The 19,015-nt window shown below is 34.2% G+C and overlaps 2 protein-coding genes across 3 annotated transcripts; one reads left to right on the top strand and one right to left on the bottom strand.

Moving 5' to 3' along the window:
• Positions 1-1,283: 1,283 nt before the first annotated feature.
• On the bottom strand, positions 1,284-9,554 carry LOC129312065 (protein ESMERALDA 1). 2 transcript variants are annotated; one of them, XM_054954630.1, is made up of 10 exons: positions 8,751-9,554; positions 7,447-7,516; positions 6,413-6,480; positions 6,188-6,276; positions 4,524-4,721; positions 3,627-3,831; positions 3,354-3,521; positions 2,968-3,135; positions 2,689-2,879; positions 1,284-2,101 (listed from the first exon to the last, which is right to left on the bottom strand). In XM_054954630.1, the coding sequence occupies exons 1-10, from the start codon at positions 9,120-9,122 to the stop codon at positions 1,939-1,941; spliced, it is 1,692 nt and encodes a 563-aa protein (XP_054810605.1). In that variant the 5' UTR covers positions 9,123-9,554; the 3' UTR covers positions 1,284-1,938. The 2 variants fall into 2 exon arrangements, with proteins under 2 accessions (XP_054810605.1, XP_054810606.1); XM_054954631.1 differs by having other exon boundaries at positions 8,687-9,004.
• Positions 9,555-14,461: 4,907 nt separating this feature from the next.
• On the top strand, positions 14,462-15,549 carry LOC129311552 (mitochondrial import inner membrane translocase subunit TIM17-2-like). The gene has a single exon (XM_054953891.1). The coding sequence runs from the start codon at positions 14,510-14,512 to the stop codon at positions 15,185-15,187; it is 678 nt and encodes a 225-aa protein (XP_054809866.1). The 5' UTR covers positions 14,462-14,509; the 3' UTR covers positions 15,188-15,549.
• The last annotated feature ends 3,466 nt before the right edge of the window (positions 15,550-19,015 follow it).

The following is a 19,015-nucleotide window of genomic DNA, read 5'->3' as shown; positions in this document are numbered from 1 at the left end:
AATCAAAATAGAAAGGTGTACGTCACATGTTTCACCATCCAAAAGAGGTGGACTCTCAAAAAACTTAACTAATATTAAAAATATAATTAATATATAAAAAATTATAAATTATTTATAAATTTTAAAAAAATTAATTTAACATTTAAATAATTTATAAATTTTAAATAAATATTTATAAACAATAATATTTATTATTAAATATTAAAATATTATTAATATTTATTAATTTTATTTTAATAAAATTTTAAAATGTCGATCTCTGAAAAAATTTCAAAATACCTAACATTTTAAAAAAATATTAAAGATAAATTAATATTATAAAATATTGTTAAAATTTTATTTATCATATTATATATAGGTTTTATATACTTATCATGTTAATAAAAAATAAAAAAACTAATGGATAATTAATAGAAGGTTTTTTTTTCTTAAAAAAATAATTTTAAAAAAAATTACCTCAAGTTCTCAACAATTTTCAATAAAAAATTCGAAGGTCAAAATCAACCTTAACTCAAGAAATACCCTAAGACTTGAAAGGATAAAATGCAAAAAGCCATTCATGTTAGATCTTGGGCCAAAAAAATTGCGGTTGGATTCTCTTGCTTGTGGAGAAGCATTTAAATTTTTTTCACTTTGAGAGGAACAATCTCAATAAACGTCATTGAATCAGCCCGAAGCATCACACTTCCGGCGGAGAAAATATCATTAACTGTGTTTAAAGAATTAATTTAAACTTGCCCATTATATATACATACATACATACATAAACACACACATATATATATAATTACTTTTTTTTTATAAGTATGAGTTCACTGAATTGACCAAAAGTAAATTGGAAGTCAATCCTAAAATCTTTTTCCAATTTACTTTTAAATTAATAATAAATATCCATATAATTGATTTGACTAATTTCTGCCAAAAATCTTTTACAAAATTGAGGCTAAAATAATGAAATTTAACAAGACCTAAAAACCTTTTATATATGAGTTATTTAAAATTCATAGTGTACTCATTGAGCACAACTACTTTAAAATACACCTATTTTTTAACATCATTAAAAATATTAAAAACTTTATTATAAAAAGTTGGATGATCATTTTCCATTACGTTTTTAGAGAAGGTAACAAATGTGTCAACCTACTTGCTTGACATCCATCTTGAAACAACTTACACATTAAGATTATTGATAATTCTCTACCTGATTATAAAAACCTTATAATTTTAAACACAACTTGATTTTTGTTATGTGTGCGCGGTTATATTTAAAATAAAAAAAACCATGGCTTAACTAACTATATTCACTGAAACTATCATTCATCCCCGAAAAAATGGGACACTAATGTGAAAGAATAACAAATGTAATCGTATACAAGTATACAGCTAAAAATGGGGCCTTCAATCTGAAGGCAAGCAAATTACAAAATTGGAAGCAAGAACCAAACCTAACAACAAAACAACGAAGCGCCAAACAACCCTGAATTTCATAAATGTACAGTCACAATCTGTTGCTACAGCTTTAAAAAGTTTTGTTGATAAGGAAATGTACAGGCAGGTGTGAAGGAATGTGAGTTCGTCGTCTCAAAGCTTGCTAGATACAGAAGCTGCTAATTCATGTATGTGAAATAATCAAATGCTTGGTCAACGTCAATGCTCCGAGAGAGATTATTGCCAAGGAACAAATTTGCACTCTGTTCTCAGTTGGCACCAAATGTGGAAAAAAGATGTCACTCCCTCAAAATGCAATCCCACGAACAAATCTGATCAATGTGACCGAACCCCAACAAAATTCTTTAAGATCTGAAAACTGAAAGTATGCCCTCTCCCCCATAAGGAAAGCGGAAAGAATGAAGTAATTCAAATTCCAGATAAACGCAGTTAGCATGATGCTCTGTGATATTGGTGAGAGAAATAGCCCTCAAATTTTCTGTGAATAGATCAAGTTGCGGATGAAGATCTCAAACCATCAGTTTTATTTGCACGGCACATGCAATCCGGGCACGGAAAGCTATAAATCGAGTCATTTGGTCTTTTGAGCTCAAATCCCTTTGAATCGCTGTGTGATCTCATGCTCAGCAGTTGACGCTTGAGACTCCTCCATCTGAAAATTAATCATACAGGAACTGATGAGATACTTTCTGCCAAGATAAAAATCTCGTCATCTGCCAATAACGCATAACTACCTCCCTGAACAACTCTAATTCATGCAGTTCTAAGAAGTTAATAGCGTCATTAACAAGGTACATAGTTCCCAAAGGAAGAAATTTAGAAACGTTCAAATATTTAACAATTGTAAGGTAATGCTAGCTATAGACTTAGCATAGGGGGGTCTAACAATTTAGGCAGCATAACTAAAACTTTTTCCCTCTCAAACTTCAGAAGTATCTCCCCACGCAATTGTAATTGTAACAGTTGTTTAAGTGGAGTTATTCTTCATTAGAGAAGATATTTCTTTCTGGTATTCAAAAAGAGAAGAAATTTCTTGGTGGACTAGACAATATATCCACAATAGCCCAGATGCTTAAGAGGTTCGAGAGTTAAACATCAACATACCACTAAACTTGTAAATATTGTCAACAAGAAATATATGGGCCATTTTATCTTCTATAGGAAACGTGAAATAGCAATCTTAACGATTCCTGCCATCCAAAAAGTTGAGCAAAAATTCTCAATTAACACACTGCATACCCAATGTTGGGATTATCAAAGAGTACTGCTAATTTCCGCTTATCAGGCCTAATTGTCTGAGAGTGTCCACCATACAAGTATCTTCTGTGGCCCAGCAAAAAATGAGGGAAGTTACCACCTTGAGTTGTGACAAACACCTCACTATGAAGGCAAACGGTGTAATCTATGGCAGCCATCCTGGAAGAATAATTCTAGAAGAAATAACTCAAGTCAACATCACGACACATTGAAACTTAAGCAAGCATAAAGTAAATGTGCAAGTAAGAGCAGAAACTCCACCTTAAATGGAGCAAGCTCCACTTCAGATGCCAGAGTTTCCTTAGTTTGCAAATTAGGAAACATTTCCAAAAGTGGGGCCATTGTCTTCCCAGCGTTGTATATTTTTCCAGATGCCAAATAGATAGAAGTGTTCTTAGTGAAACCCATTCCCCTAAGCATCAGGCCAACCTGAAGAGTAAGAAGGAATCATTGACCATAATTCAAACATAGCACAGTTCCCCCGGGGGGGGTTATATAACAAATTTGATGCGCATAAAAGTGGTAAGTGACATAAAATACATGAAACAAGATAGAACAACGGGCAAGCTAGTTAATTTCTACAAGGAAAGAACTATTGCCCAAAACATTCTTCCTCGTCTTACAGATTAATTTAAGGAGGGAATCACCTCCAAAGGAGTGAGGGGACACTTCCCATTGATCCTGATTGCTCCAGGACGTATAACTCGTCCAGGTTTTGTAAATTTCCCTTTCCAGCCTCTTTCCCTTGCTGCAATCATGTCTTCTCTCTCCTGTTTTCCACCATCAAAAACACAACAAGAAAAGGCAACCATATCCTGCGCATAGAAAATACGTGACAAGTTGAAGCTAAGATCATGATGTAATGTTGTTGTACATAAATAGAAGTTAAGCATCAACATTCATATATGATGTAAACCAACCTCTTCAAAACGGAGATGTATTGAGACATATTTGCCACCATTATTTTTACTACGCTCTCTCATTCTTGCAACCAAAGATTCGCCCATGGTCAATATAGGACTAGAAAATCGTAAAGCCTCATAATTTGCTAAGCATCTAAGCCGTTGGACTGCTGGAGGAGCATCAAACGACAATCTATTTGCAAAAGGAGAAATCCTTATCACCCTGCATCATTTAACAGACAAAGTTTTAAACTGATGTGACGAATATACTATTCAGCCCCCATCCAAGTTATAGTCATGGAATCATGAGCCACGCACATATATATGATGATATCACCAAGCATCCTAACAAAAAAAATCCATCTGAAAATCAAATAACACCTCCCATATGCAAACAGTGACAACAAATGAATGAACGATCAATTAACTACCAAGTAATTCATATAACACATTTTCCTTGTTCATCCAAAAAAAATTATGTGACCATGATGGGCATATCATTAAATTCAAGCCAAATTCATATTAGACAATCAAAAAGCGTCACTGGACAAAGTTTTAAGATGCACAAATATGTGCAAAATACACCATCCGTACATGTGTAAGTGTTGCACCATTCGGCTCAAGCTAAACACATCATACTACAACAAAAAGGCCACAGCTTCACACTCCTTCTTCCGAAGCTAATTAAAACTAATAGTGAAGAAGTACTCAATAATCAGAAGTAAATTCATGAAAATCTCAATAATACTTTCCTTTCCTGCATTGTGCCAACGTATTGACCTTTTCTTTTGAGGAATATGAACTAATCTCTCCTTTTCAAATACCAAGGTCAAATTCCAACAACCCCAAAATGTTAATAGAAAATTAAAGAGAACTATAAGCAATTCATTCATAGAACAAATATCATATACTCACTTCTCTTCAAGTAACTTTGGTAGTACCACATCTCTGTAATACTGAATAGATGACCACGCCTTAATCCTGAAATTGTGAACATTTGTCATGTTGTTTCCAAATCTTTCCATTAGGTACTCAGGAATCTTGTCAACGATCTGTACATCATTTTTCAAGGTGTTGATAAAATATTCCTGATCGTAAATGTCCCTGAATTTGCTGGACAAGTAAAACATAATCAGTATATTCTTTTTAAAATGAAACACTTTGACGGTTTAATAGTATTGGTAAGAAACTAGAAATACCTATCAATTAATTATAAACAACATTGGAACTTTATGAGCATCAATAAAATATTCCGTCTAACACAACAGCTTAACCAACAATGATGTTCAACAACAAGTAAGGGGGTTAAAGAATTCCTTCTAATAAATATTGTAAATGACTTTATTTAAAAAAGGATAAACATAACTTTTAATCTCTATACTTTACTCGCATTTTGCTTTTGGTCCCTATACTTTTTTTTTTCAATGTTTTAGATCCTTACACTTTTGTTTTTCATTGTTTTTTATCCTTCCAAGGTCTCTATACTTTGCTCATAAAGGAACCGAAAATAATGGAAAACAAAAGTTTAGTGACCTAAAATATCGAAAAAAATATATAGAGACCAAAAGCAAAACGTGAGTAAAGTACAGGGACCAAAAGTTATGTTTACCCTAGATTTTACAATGCTTGTTTTCTTACATAATTGACATAATGAAAATCTGAACATGTAGTGCTACAAGACAATTCATAGGGCATCTTAGTGATCAAATCCAATTGTCATAATAAGTAAAGCATTTGTAATTATGTATGGAATATGGAAGATTAGACACAAATTTCTACTTCATGAAATAACGAAGAAAAACAAACTCCAAAATGAAAATCTCTATATTATATAGGATTATCCACACGTCATCACCCAATAACTTGCATAATGAGAGCCTGACTTGATGTAAGTTCAAAGCAGAAGCAGGGAAAAAAAAAAAAAAAACCTTCAATTCTAAGTCCAACAAGAGAACATTCAAGTATACAACTTCTGAAAATCATTGGGTTTCATCAGCTCTTAATCAGAGCCTAGCAAGTGGCATGCATATGCCCATTTCTACCCAACATACACTGAGAATCACATTTCCCCTGTCTCCTTACAACAAAAAACTTACTGTCTATTGCTGACGAAGCAATAAACACACACAAACTGTGTGGCACGGCTGTATCTGAGAAATGAGCAGCAAAACTTATCTTTTTTAGAGAAGAGTGTGAGTGCTCTCAAGTATATATAGAGAGAGAGGGAGGGGGGGGGAGAGAGAGAGAGTCAAGGCAAAGGACGGGGGAAGTTACTAGCACCAACTATTAAATTACTAATGCCATCTAACACATACTGTATTTAGAAGAAAACAGAAGTGAAGAAAAAGAATTAAGACAAAGACAAAGTCATCTGATATGAATAAAAAGCCTAGATTCAATCACCAATTAGGGATGTAGAATAAAAGAAATTAACTTAACAATAGTCACAGTAAGATATGTTTTATATACATATACAATCATCATTGAATCAAAAGTCAATTAGTATATATACTATGCCAACAGCCGACATTAATCAGTTACTCACAAAACTAGGAGTAAAAGATAGAAAACTGACAAACCTGGGATCTTTCCATATACTATGATAATGGAAGTTGGGGATCAGAAGTGTAGCATTGAGATAGCCAGCCACAGCAACAGCATTGCATATCTATGAGGCATTTACAACATGCATAAAAAGGATAAGTCAAGGGGTACCAAAGCAAGAAATCTTAAGTCAAACAACAATCTCAATAACCACCAATAAAACTTCAAACAAGAACAAGGAATGAAAAGAAGACACTAACTGATGTCCTCTGCTGATTTAAGCCACCATTAGCCTCCACATATATGTAACCATTTGACTCTGGTAGACCTATAATCAATAAAAGAAATACCCATTAAAATGTAACAGAACACCACACACTACCCAAAAATATAAATATACCTTCCATTATTAAAATTAAATAAGACGAATAAACTGCGGCAAGCACAGTTAAAGGCAATCAATGAAGAATGTATAAATAACTCACATTGTTAATGCTTTCAGCTCCCCCCCCCCCAAAAAAAAAAATCAAAGTAAAAGGACAAAATCAAGAAGCTAGAAGACATTTTGTCATAAACTGATGTAGCTAAAAGCAAGGACTGTCAAGAAAGGAAAAGACACTATGTCAGGGCGTTTTCTCCCTCTATAACTACCACTGGATATATAGCAAAAAAATTTCCAGAGAAAAAGTTATGTCCATCGACTTCATCGTTTTAGAGAATATCCTTTGTATTTGTCCATTTAGCCGAAGATGCAGCAACAGGAAAATTTGAAATTTAGTTTATATCAACCACATTTTTAAGGGAAGATTCAACCCTCCGCAATAAGAATCAACTACAAAAATAGGATGCAAGAGACGCATAGAGAGGAAGTTTTCCAATCTGATTATTCCTTAAAATTCAAACTATGTCCCAGTCAATGAAGAGTGAAGACTTAACAGCCAGACATATTTTCTTCCACACACTGACACAAGTGAATTTTCTTATGGACAATAAAGAACAGCTTACATCCACTCTGGAGACAAAGAGATAGAAAACGTATATGAAAAGATAATATTGTATGAACTGCAAATGAAGGACAACAGTAAACTGGTTGTTTCTTCTTTTTACTCCAACAAGATGCAACCTCGTGCAAGGTACTCTATTAAAAGGGTGGCATAAAAAATACAAATCTCCTATGACAAATCATTGTTAATGATACCAAAAGCACCCGAGTAATCATAAAAAGAGAAGAGATTGAAAATAAGAAGGAAAAACTGTTCTCATTAGCAGGGTATCATGACTAAGCAAATCATACCTTCTGAAGATCTGTTGACACATGGCTTCCACTCACCACCTTTATAGGAATTCTTCCATATTGTTGATATCTGAAAGGAAGTTAATAGCTTGTATAACTAAAAGTAACCAAATGAACCAAAAAACCAAAATCAAAGCATCAAGATCTAGAATTAACTTAGAAGACTCAATAATTTAAAAGAAAAATAACATTAAAAAAGGAAAATAGTAATCCAAATAAAAGAGATGCCTGTGAGCTAGAGATAAGAGAATTCTATAAACTGAGAATCATAGCAAGATAAATTCCAAGAGGACCCTTACAGAGCTCATAAACTTAAAAGAAAAGGCCTAGTATTATTTAGGTTCTGGTTCCCCATGTTACTTCAAAATTTTAAGAAAGGGAAATCCTATGACAGATTTAGTGACTACGCATGAAATGTTTTCCAAGTAAGCAGACATGAGCAATTCACCCTCATAAGCTAAAAAGGAACATCTAAAATTTCTAATACCTACTTGACATAAAATTAAATTTTCTGTTTGATGTGCCCCAGACAATTACTTCAAGAAAATTACATGCAGAGCGAGTGGAATCAAGAGTAGCCAGACTTATCAATTCCTACTCGTTCCAATTACATTTTTTATGGCAAGCAAGAAAAATTCTTCCACAAGCACAGCAATCAGTTCCAAGCTTCCTATTTAGTGTCTAATTTTCTTTTCTTCACTAGAAGAATTATAAATAACTTTCCCAGCAGCTAAAAGAGCATCATAGAGGAAACGAGATGGCCTGGCCTGGCACCAATTTCCTTCATCAGAAAATCTGTTATTGGAAAGTTTTAAGAGCTTAACCAGTGAGTTAGTTCCTTTGCCGCAGAGGTTTAGCCAATGAATTCAGACAGGATAAAAAATAACTCCTCTTCCTTTAGGAAATCATAGAAACTCTACCAGAAAGCCTATAATGATGATCAAGTACAGATGTAGCGCACAATGGCTCAAGCCACATATGAATTCTATATTAAAGCTATGCAAAACAAAGAGATCATCGAAACATTCAGGACATTCAATGCAAGAAAACTAGAGTAACGTCCGAGCCTTTCCGTTCTTAGCCTCAAAACATTCACAAACAATTGAAGTTGAATATAGGAAATAAAGTAAGATCCCAATTACTAGATCGACACAATATCAAGAAAGCCTTGTAATTCTTCACCGTTCATAATGAATCCAAGAAAACCGAAAGAAAAGTAGTCAAAATCTCTGTTACGCACCATAAACAAAAGCCATTGCAAAGACAAGAAGAAGAAGCAGCAAAGCAAATCTACTAATACCAACCGCATCGGCAGAAAAATTATCTGCATCCATCTCGGGCCGGAGTTTCGCATACAGCTCCGGGCTGCGGTACACAGACCCAGGAGCCGGACGGTGCTTAATAACCGGAACGACATCGAATGAGACAGTGCCCATGTATAGAAGCATGCCGGAGATGTAAATGAGGGGAGCGAAGAGGAAAATCCCCTGACGGCGTAGTAGGACGGATAGAAAGATCCAGGCGAGGCGTTGGGCAACTGTGCGACCAGTAGGCTGTCCTGGAGAGAACCGACCAGTTTTAGAACGGCTGTGGCGGAACCTCGGAGACCGACGTGGCGACTGAGGCGGCGAAGGCGTGGAGTGGCCACTACTGGGTAGCCGATTGTAAGGGTGCATTTGGGATCAAACTCTCTACGTCAAATCACATCATTACGTCCATACGGGAGCACACCTCTCTCCCTCTCTCCTCCACCCCTTACCCAAAAATCCAGAGGGTGAGACTTGAGAGACGCCCAGACAATGGCAGCGTTAGGAAGTATAGCAATGGAAAAAAAGACGAGAACTTCGTGCCTTGTCCAGGGAAGAGAGAGATTGCACGTGCTGGGCTGGAGTGGGGATGATAGGTTCAAGCTTTGGCTAGCTGGGCATGTTTTCTGGTGGACTCTGAAGAAAAGTATTTCCTTTTGATTGATGAAGAGGGAAAGGCACCTCTTTCTTATTTCTTTTCAATTTTTCCCCTCCCTTTTTTTTATCCCTGCCTCTAGGTACAAGCTGTGAAGCTTGCTTGAAGGAATAATTGAACAAAAAATCAGTGTCTTCCAGGGATTGGCCATGTCGATTATAGAATACACCAGGTTTTGAAATTTCTCCGAGATTAGTTTCGAGCCCGGATACTGATTACCATGATTTTGGGCTTGACCTTGCAGCACACGATGCAAATCAAGTTTGATTGGTCAAATCCACTATGTAAAATTGTAAATGATCTTTACAACTGATTCTTCTCCTTCGTAATAATTGTGCTTGAGTAAAATCCCTCGTTCCATTATTTAAGAAATTCCAAGTCCAAATATTGTCAAGTTAGCAATGACATGCGCGAGAATTTTAGTAAAACTCGCATAAAAAAAAAATTGGTGTGCCTATATTTCTTATAAATATTTCTCTGCATTTACACGTATGATATTATGTTGGCAGATTAAATTTATCATCATCATATGATTCCCTAACTTAGATTATTTTCAAAAAATGTCCTCGGTTCTTAAGATACTGTCCAAACAAAGAAAAATTTTTATTTTAATTTAAATTTAAAAACCTCAACTAAACATGAAAAATCATTGAAGATCCTAAATTTAATTAAAAGTTAATTTTATCTTTCAATTTTAAAAATTTTATTATACCTAATTTGATATTAATTTTTCATCAAGAGGAACTTACATTTACATTTTTTATATTTTATTATAAAATATTTACCTGTGAGTCCCATGATTTGTTTTTAATATTTTTTTATGATATATAAAAAAATTTCTCTCTCTCCTTTTCATGGTTGTTAAATTTTTAAGTTAACTCTACGAATTTAATATTTTTATATTTTTAATTTATAAAATTATATCAACTTATTCATAAACTCAAATTAGATATAAATTCAGTTAAACTCATAAGTTTATTATTTTTAAGTTTATGACTTTTAAAATCGTATTAATTAATTTATAAATTCGGACTAGATGCAAATTTGCTTAAATTTATTAAATTAGTCAAATTTTTTTAAATTAATTGAGTTAAGTATATATTATAAAAAATTTAGTTCATAAAAGATATAAAACTTGATTAAAAAAAATAAAAACTTAAAATGCAAAAATTAATATTAATAAAAAAATAAAAAATAAATTTTCTTATTTTAAAATTCTCATACCTTATATATGATAATTTATTAATACAGATGGTTTTAATTTTAATTATTTATATTTTTAATATATTTAAATTAAATTATAATTATATTTTTAATAATTATTTATTAATAAAAATAAAATTTTTACAAGTTTATAATTTAAGTTTGCGATATAAATTTTCATCCTTGTTCCCTCCTCTCGTCCTCTCCTCCTTCTCTCTCTGCGAGCACAACGCCATTTGTGGCTTTAACTAACTAGTCCGTTCGTGTAATTCCGATGAGGGTCCCTGTCGCCCACAAAATTTCTTCACTACTCACATTCATCGCCACCCATCCACCACTCGTCATCGTCATGTTTGATGGCATCAAGCTGAAATTCTTACCATCTGAGTTCACAATGTTGGTGTAAACCCTTGCCCCATTTGTTACCGCACCCCATACTGCTCCTTCTATCGCACCAGTAGGTCCGCAGCTTTTGCATATATCAATATATATATATATATATATATGAGCTCGTGTCATACAAAGTAGCACCTCGTTCTCATGTCTCCGATCTACAAAGCCCACCTTCGCCTCTTCTCTTCATACCCAGACTTCCCCGCCTCTTTATCCTCTCTCATTCCAACATTTCATTCAATTCACGCGCGCGCACTCGTATATGTATTTCCAGCATCGTTCAGATTCAGTAAGGTATATACAGCTGATCATCAGATAAACATGGGAAATTGTTGCCGGAAGCCATCGTCGATGGACTGGGCCGGCGATGACTAGGGTTCGTTGAGATTGTTGTCGACAAGATCAAGCAAGGTATTTGACAAAGGTCATGCATGGCCAAAGAAGAAGCAGCTTTTGCGGACTTATTCTCCTTTTTATAAAAGTAAGAATGAGAACGGGAAAGTGACGATAAAAATTTCGAAGAAATAGCTAGAGGAATCAATGGGGGGCACAGGGAAGAAGCTTGAGAAGGAAGATGAGCTTTGAAAAAATAACAACCAGTGCCTCTATATAAAATTTATATTAATTACTGATTAATTTTTCTTAAAATTTAAATAAATATTTATTAATTTAAATTAATTTTTCATTAATAAATATATTCATTTAGGTTTTAACAATAATTTATTTTAAAACAACAAATTACTCAAACTTATTTTTCATTTAAATTTTAATAACAATTAAATTTTAATTAATATAAATTTTATATATAAATCTTTAATTATCATTTTCTTAAGAACTTTTGTTAAAAAAATTGTTAAGGTAGTATTTGATTGGAGAGGAGAGAAAAAAAAAAATTAAAAAATCTCCCCTCTACTCACCAGACATTGGATGGGATAAAGGGAAGGGAGGGAGGCCCTCTCCTTTCAATTTGGAGGATGCTCCTCTCCTCCCTCCTCTCTATTTTCCTCCTCTTAAACAAAAGAGGGTTAAAAAATTATTTTTTTTTATTGAGCTTTTATGGAATGTTGACGACGATAACAGATAAGGAAGAGCAAGAGGAGGGAAAGAGAATGTTGAGGGGAGGGGGAGAGATTTTTTTTTTTATGTCATGAAAATTATTAAAAAATGAATTATAAGACTCACAAGTAAATATTTTATAATAAAGAATATGAAATAAATCAAGTGTGAGACCCACTTGATGAAAAAATAGCGGGGCAACGGTGACTGAATTTTTAAAGTTAATATGCATTGCAAAATTGACCGTCTTCAACGGCTTTTTTCAAATAGTTAGGAGGTTAAAATAACCTTGACACTTCAACTAAATACTGGAACCATTACTTGGAATGTTTAAACATAGGCAAATATCCTCGTTTCCATATGCTGTTTCTCGTTTAAAAAAACAAACAAACAAATGTCTAGTTTAGGTTGTTGGCGGAACATGGCCTCGATTTTTAAAATGAATGCAAATAAAAGCCAAAAAAAAACACATTTTATATGTTCAGTGAAAGAATGTATAGTGTTTACGAAATAATAGTATATTCTATATGTCTTGCTTCATTGCAAATATTCCGTGGAGAAGAATGTCCCTCCACATTAAAAGAAAAAGTAACTCCAAGGCTAAAAACCAGTGTTTATTTTTACCATTAGTATTAGTATTAGTATCGTGTGGTACTCGTGGTTGTCATTAACCATTATTAATTATTATTATGGTAAATTTTATTCCTTCTATTAAAAAATATAAAATATATTTTAAGAAGTTGAATGTTGAAAAATGTAATACATTTTTTGTTTGTCAAGGTATAACTATTACCTTTTTTCAAAAACGCCCCTATTAAATAAATTATTTTATATTTATTTTAAAGTGAAACATCATATTAAATAGGAATAAATATGAACAAATATTATTAGTTTGAAAACAAGTAATTACTTTATTAAAAAGTAAGATTTAACAAAAAATGTCTTATATTTTTTAATGAAAAGAGTAAATCTCAACCCACACCCTAATTTGAGCTATTATTAACATTTTTTTGTTATTGATATGTATTTTTACCTTGAAAATTGTCTCTCTTTTTTTTTGGAGAATGACAAGTAAAAATCTTATAAAAATATTAATATCAAATTAGGAACTTCAGTAATGAAACATGATAGAAGGAGCACTAAAATTTGAAAATGTCAATATTGAAAAATTTTAATTTGACATTAATGTTCTTATAAAGTCCTTATTTATCATTCTCTTTGCCTTTTTTTTGCCAATGCACTGAAAACTCTCTTACTTTTTTTTTTATTTGCCAGCATGCCCAAAACTAAGGATATTCAACTTATACCCATTCTGATTAGTTCAGTATCGTTCCGATTATATTGGGATGGGTCTCATCCCGATCTAAAAATAATTGAGATATTACTTTGCTAAACGGGACAGGATAAGAAAGGGTTTCGAGGCGGGGTGGGACATGAGATCGCTACTGGGACGTCCTGTCCCATCTTGAGTATTATATATAAATATATATTATTTATTTTAAAAATATACATTAAATATATTAATTATATTAATACAATTTATATATATATATATTAATTATATAATTTATAATTTCAATACATGCAATTCTTATTTAAAATTAAAGTTTTTTACATTGATAATTTTAATAACATAGAGTAAACATGGCAATATCTTTCTTTATAATATATTAATTATATTAATACAATTTATTTTTATATATATATATTTAATAACTTTTATTTATATCATATTCTTGCTTTATTTTTTGAAAAAGTAATTATCTTAGCATATCTCGACTAAATTAGAAAAACAATAATTTGATATTATGCTTGACTTGCCTGTTGTTGCTATTCTTATAATCTAAAAATCATGTATAGTTGTTATTATAATTTGTAATTATAATTAATGTAATTCAATAATTAATTTTAAATTATTGCAATTTATATACTTGTATTCTTTTAATTTAAATTTAATAATTTATATAATTTAAAATTTTAATGAATGTTATTATTTAGATACTTCTCCGACATTATCTAATTTTTTAAGACAGTAGGATGTCTCGATCTTGTTTCAATCCAGCTCCGATTCATAATGAGATAAGACAACTTTTAAGATTGGACAGAATATGGGATAAAAATTTAGTTTAGATCTTTTTTTGAAATAAAACATGAAATAAGAGTGTCCCAATCCTCCGTGAACACCCCTACCTAAAACTCTCTTGTGATTATTAATGGTTGAATTGTTAATTAATTTTAATTACTAGTAGTAATTGCTTCGGGTTTTTTTTTTTTTTTTAAAACATTTCTCCGTCTCAAGGTATCCGATGGGAAGCCCGACCCGGATGAGGGGAAAGAACCAAAGGAAGGGTATTTGAGTACTTCAATCATGAATGATTCCTTCCTCCACAGGATACAGAAGAGGGGAGGGAGTACTGGCTCGAACCCCTGACACTTTCCTCTTCTCCTCATGGGAACTCCAGAGACTTCTCGAGAGCCCTGCCCCGATCGTATTCTCGATGACATCGGCGGCGCTTTCGGCATGGGAGCCGTTGGCGGTTCTGCCTTTCACTTTCTCAAAGGACTCTATAACTCTCCCAAGGGATCGCGGCTCATCGGCGGCTCCCAAGCCGTTCGCCTCAACGCGCCGCGTGTTGGAGGCAGCTTCGCTGTCTGGGGTGGTTTATTCTCCACTTTTGACTGCACGATGGTCTATCTTCGTCAAAAGGAGGACCCCTGGAATTCCATTATCGCCGGTGCTGCCACCGGTGGCTTCCTCTGCATGAGGCAGGGTCTTGGGGCTTCTGCTCGCTCGGCTGCTTTCGGCGGCGTCTTGTTGGCCTTGATTGAAGGAGCTGGGATCATGCTTAACAAGTTCCTCAGCGCACAGCAACAGATGCCTATAATGATTGAAGAGCCCATGCCTGAGTACCCTAACCCCTCCAGTAATAGATTGCCGGTGCCAACCGTACCACAAGAGATGACGTCGTCGACTGTACCTTCGGATTCGGGTTCGAAAAGTAAATCATGGTTCGGGGGTTTATCGGGTGGAGGCAATAAGGACGAACACAGCACGAGCGGGGGAAGCGAGACCAAGGTTTTGGAGAGTTTTGATGCTCCGCCAGTCCCGAATTTTGAATACAAGTGAGCTGGGGTTTGAGGCGGTGTTCGTGTATTATGGGTACTTAGTATGGATAAAGGAAGGATTTTCAATGGCAAAGGTCTTTAATATGTCGTTTGGACGTTCGAGTTGAACCAAGCTTAACGATTGATTATCACGAATCAGACCCTATATTCTTTTTCAGCGGTCATGTTTTCTGACTTCAAGTTCTTGTGGTATATGACATAGTGATAGTATTGCAAAATAATGCTCTTCATTAAGATTCCGGTCCGTTCGATCGAAATACAACTATTTCACAGCTATATTTGATTCTTAATGATTGTTATTGTCAATCCCCATATCGTCCTGAGTAATCCAATCTTGCAGGTTTTTATAAGTTTTACTCGATACATGTGTGGGCTTTGGGTTCTTGTTTCTGTCCATCCTTTTCATTTTTATAATTACAAGAATTTGATTATTGGTAAGAGATGAATTTTCTATCAAATCCATTAGGCACATATTACCGTATACTGTTGTCGTTGCGTTCAGGAACATTCTGCACAAAGTATGTCCTCAACGCTTACTCAATGACAATGTTCACCTCTATTTGTTTGGCGGCCTGTGCCATTCATTTTCCTGATAAAAGGATTGTGAGGCCTTTCGTATTGTCATGCAGTTAGCATCTTCTAGACAAGCTTTAGACAGCATTAGTTCTAATGTTACAGCCAGTTATATATGTTATGGTGAGTTTGCTTGTAAAGTTACTCAGACTTATTATGTGCTGGTTGATATTGGAACTCACATCTCTACTGGGTCCTGAACTGTGGAAGTCATTGATTAAGTATGTTCAAGTTGTACCTTCGCACTCAGACTTACTATTATTTGCTGGTTAGTATTAGAATTCACATCTCTATTGGGTCCTAAACTGTGGAAGTCCTTGATTAAGTCAATTGAAGTTGTACCTTCGCCTAGTTGATGATGGTAAACGAGGTTCAAAAAGACTTTTGAATTTACACTCTGGCGAGAGTGCTTACTGGATCTAGCCAGTGCAATAAAGTGACTACAGCCTCAGATCATGATCTTGTTGCTAGAGGACATCTGTATAATGCTGCCAGCAGTTTGGCTTCCATTGATTTCTTGGGCATAATTTTACTTTCTTCTTTGTGTATGCATGGGGGCCTTCCCCTGCCCCGTGGGTTTTCTTCTCTTTTTGAGGGGAGGGTGGGAGCAAGCATCTTTTGTTGTTTCGCCATAAACAAGGACCAACGCGCCTCTAGTGAAAACCATTTAATCATCATTATGGAGTGTATAATAAATACTCCCTTCATTTTAAATTAAAAATATTTTTAGATAAAATTTTATATATTAATAAATTTTATTAAATATATTTAACAATTTTATTTTTTAAAATAAAAATATAAATTTTTAAAAAATATTCATCATTTAATACATAAAAAAAGGATAAAAATTAATTATAGAGAGAGAAAAGATAATTTTAAAAATGATGCATTTGATGAAATTTTGATCTATTCAAAATGTTTTATATTTTAATATAATATTTTTTTTAAAATATTTTATAATTTAAAATAGAATACTAAATAAAAAAATTCTGAGTGTCAGTGGTGTAATAAAGTTTTTGAGATTACACATCAACTAATAAAATGATAGTGATCATGTTCAGAGGTTTTCTGTTCTTTTGAAAGAAAAAATTTGAATGTGGCACTCCATGCTGATAATTAAAAGATAAACAAGCGAATTTATTCATGAATTATTTTTTAAAAATTGTTGGGTATTTTAAACTATGAGGTGGTATAAAAAAATCTCTCAAATAAAACAGAAATTTTACCTAGAAATAAATGATTGTTAACTTTGACTATTAAAAAAATATTTTGACTTTTAAATTTTAGATCTTCATACTCTCCCCGTCACTCACTCCGTCGCCGTCTCCATCATTTCCCATGGGGCTTGAGTGACTGTCCTCTTAGGTTCACATCAACAACTTTCTTGCTTCCTTTGTTTCCCCTACTTCTCCTTCCAAGTATGTCACTGAATCCCTCCTCTCTATCCAATCTTCCTTGCTTCCCCTCCTCCCCGACCTTCCTTCATCTTCATAGTCCCCCCAACAAATCCAGCCATGACCTTCTCAATTTCCCACGCAAAGACGTTGACACCTCCGCCTTGCTTGCCCCACCATGATCTGTTACTCCTTCCCCACCGTCAGGCTTGGCAAGTCTAACTCCTTACCCGGCTTTGACTCTGTCTTCTTCACCAACAACGCCTCTAACCTCTAGGCCGAGCTCTTAGTTGTGGCGAGTCCCGCATGACCATGCCCCTAGGATTATCTTCAATATTCATATATTCAAGTGTTTTTGCTTGAATCAACCTTACTAGGTTGTTAAAATTTTAGCAAAATTTTAAGAACGATGTTCCTAAATGAATGTGTTGTTACAGCACGAAAACATTGTCTAGTTGGATGGCTTTGGAACTTTGTGGATGACTACTCACTTGTGGATAGGACGTTCACACGTCATCGTCATCGTCGTCTTCATCTTGGTGCTCTGAGTCGCTGCTAAGGAAGGCCAAGCTCAATCGCTAGACACAACTTTTCCTGAAAATGCGACTGAGGGGGGGCGTGGGTGTATGGAAGATGGTTAGATGAGATCGGAATTCGGTGTGAGAGGTGAAGGAGTAGTTTGGGAAAATTAAAGAGGATATGTGACGAGTGATTGATAGCTCGATTGGTAATTGAAGGAGTGTGATGAGTGATCGATGGCAATGGGAGCATGTTTCTCATGCTACAATTCAATTTCCTCAATCCTCATCTCCTTCTATTGTTTGCCATATGAATATATTTTTAGTTAAAACATTTCTTATCAGTCAAAGTTAATAACTTGTGGGAAAAATTACCACACCTTATTTAGTTGAGGGATTTGCTTGCACTACCTTATAGCAATCCTCAAAGAATATGTCGTGAATAAATTTGCTCCTTTAACACTAGTTGAATGTTATTTTTCTGTCATTTTTTATGAAGATAACAAAATTGAACTTGCATTCGTTTCTCCTTCAAAATTATTTCTTAAGTAGTTCTTCGCCTACTACCCCCAAAAATAAAAGTACTTTTTAATTTACTGCGAGCTCATTTGATTTTACACTTATGGCTCTTGCTTCGTCAAACTCTCGCTCAATTCAATCTTGGTTCACACGAAGCTAGAAATTTACTTTTGGATGTCTCTTGAATTAGTTTTAAGGTCAAGATTTCTATTTCGTTTAGAAGTCCTGTAGCCCCTATCTAGTCAGCGTGTTTTGGAGCAAAGAGGAGTTACTCTTCTTCCCTTACCTCCAGTTTGGTTAGAAGGCAAAAAGATTAAAATTTTCTCTCTCCTCCCATCCAAATTGGAAGGATTGGAAGGGATTCCTCCCTCTCCCTCCCCTTTACCCCTTTCCACCTAAACAGTGTTAAAGAAAACCAGAGGAAGGTGCGAGAGATCACCCCACCTCTTTCCTTTTTCCAGTCAAATCTAGAAGGCTCTGAGCGAGACTGAATTAAATGAAAAAATCATCAAATTCCCTCCCCCAGCGTTGAACCAATCCAGGGATTAATCGAAACGCTCCTTAACAACATTAGAATTGGAACTTGAGTCAGAGCTCTCGCACGGACAAAAGCAAGAGTGGGTCTAGCTTCCTATTTGACTATGCTATTTTATAGTTTTGTTGTCCAAGGCAAATACCCAGAGCAGCTTGCATCAGTCACAAGCAAATTCCTATTTGCTTAAAAGACATGCTAAGCTTCGGGTAAATTTAAAGAAAGCATGTTTAGGCAAAAGCTATGCATTTATCAGATAGAAGCATAGGGACGCAACAGCAGAAATGAAAAGG

The sequence above is a fragment of the Prosopis cineraria genome, unplaced genomic scaffold (assembly GCF_029017545.1).
Source record: "Prosopis cineraria cultivar Desert tree isolate PC_DT_omini unplaced genomic scaffold, ASM2901754v1 PC5, whole genome shotgun sequence".
Lineage (NCBI taxonomy): Eukaryota > Viridiplantae > Streptophyta > Magnoliopsida > Fabales > Fabaceae > Prosopis > Prosopis cineraria.
This window is presented reverse-complemented; position numbering and strand designations above follow the sequence as displayed.

Bases quoted from the DNA above. Each gene is read 5' to 3' on its own strand.
- LOC129312065 (XM_054954630.1), bottom strand. From the start codon at position 9,122: ATGCACCCTTACAATCGGCTACCCAGTAGTGGCCACTCCACGCCTTCG. The intron at 7,517-8,750 runs GTTGGTATTAGT...ACTTCCTTTCAG, and splicing joins ATAATTTTTCTGCCGATGCG to ATATCAACAATATGGAAGAA. The intron at 3,832-4,523 runs GTGAGTATATGA...TAAATGATGCAG, and splicing joins CCAAAGTTACTTGAAGAGAA to GGTGATAAGGATTTCTCCTT.
- LOC129311552 (XM_054953891.1), top strand. From the start codon at position 14,510: ATGGGAACTCCAGAGACTTCTCGAGAGCCCTGCCCCGATCGTATTCTC.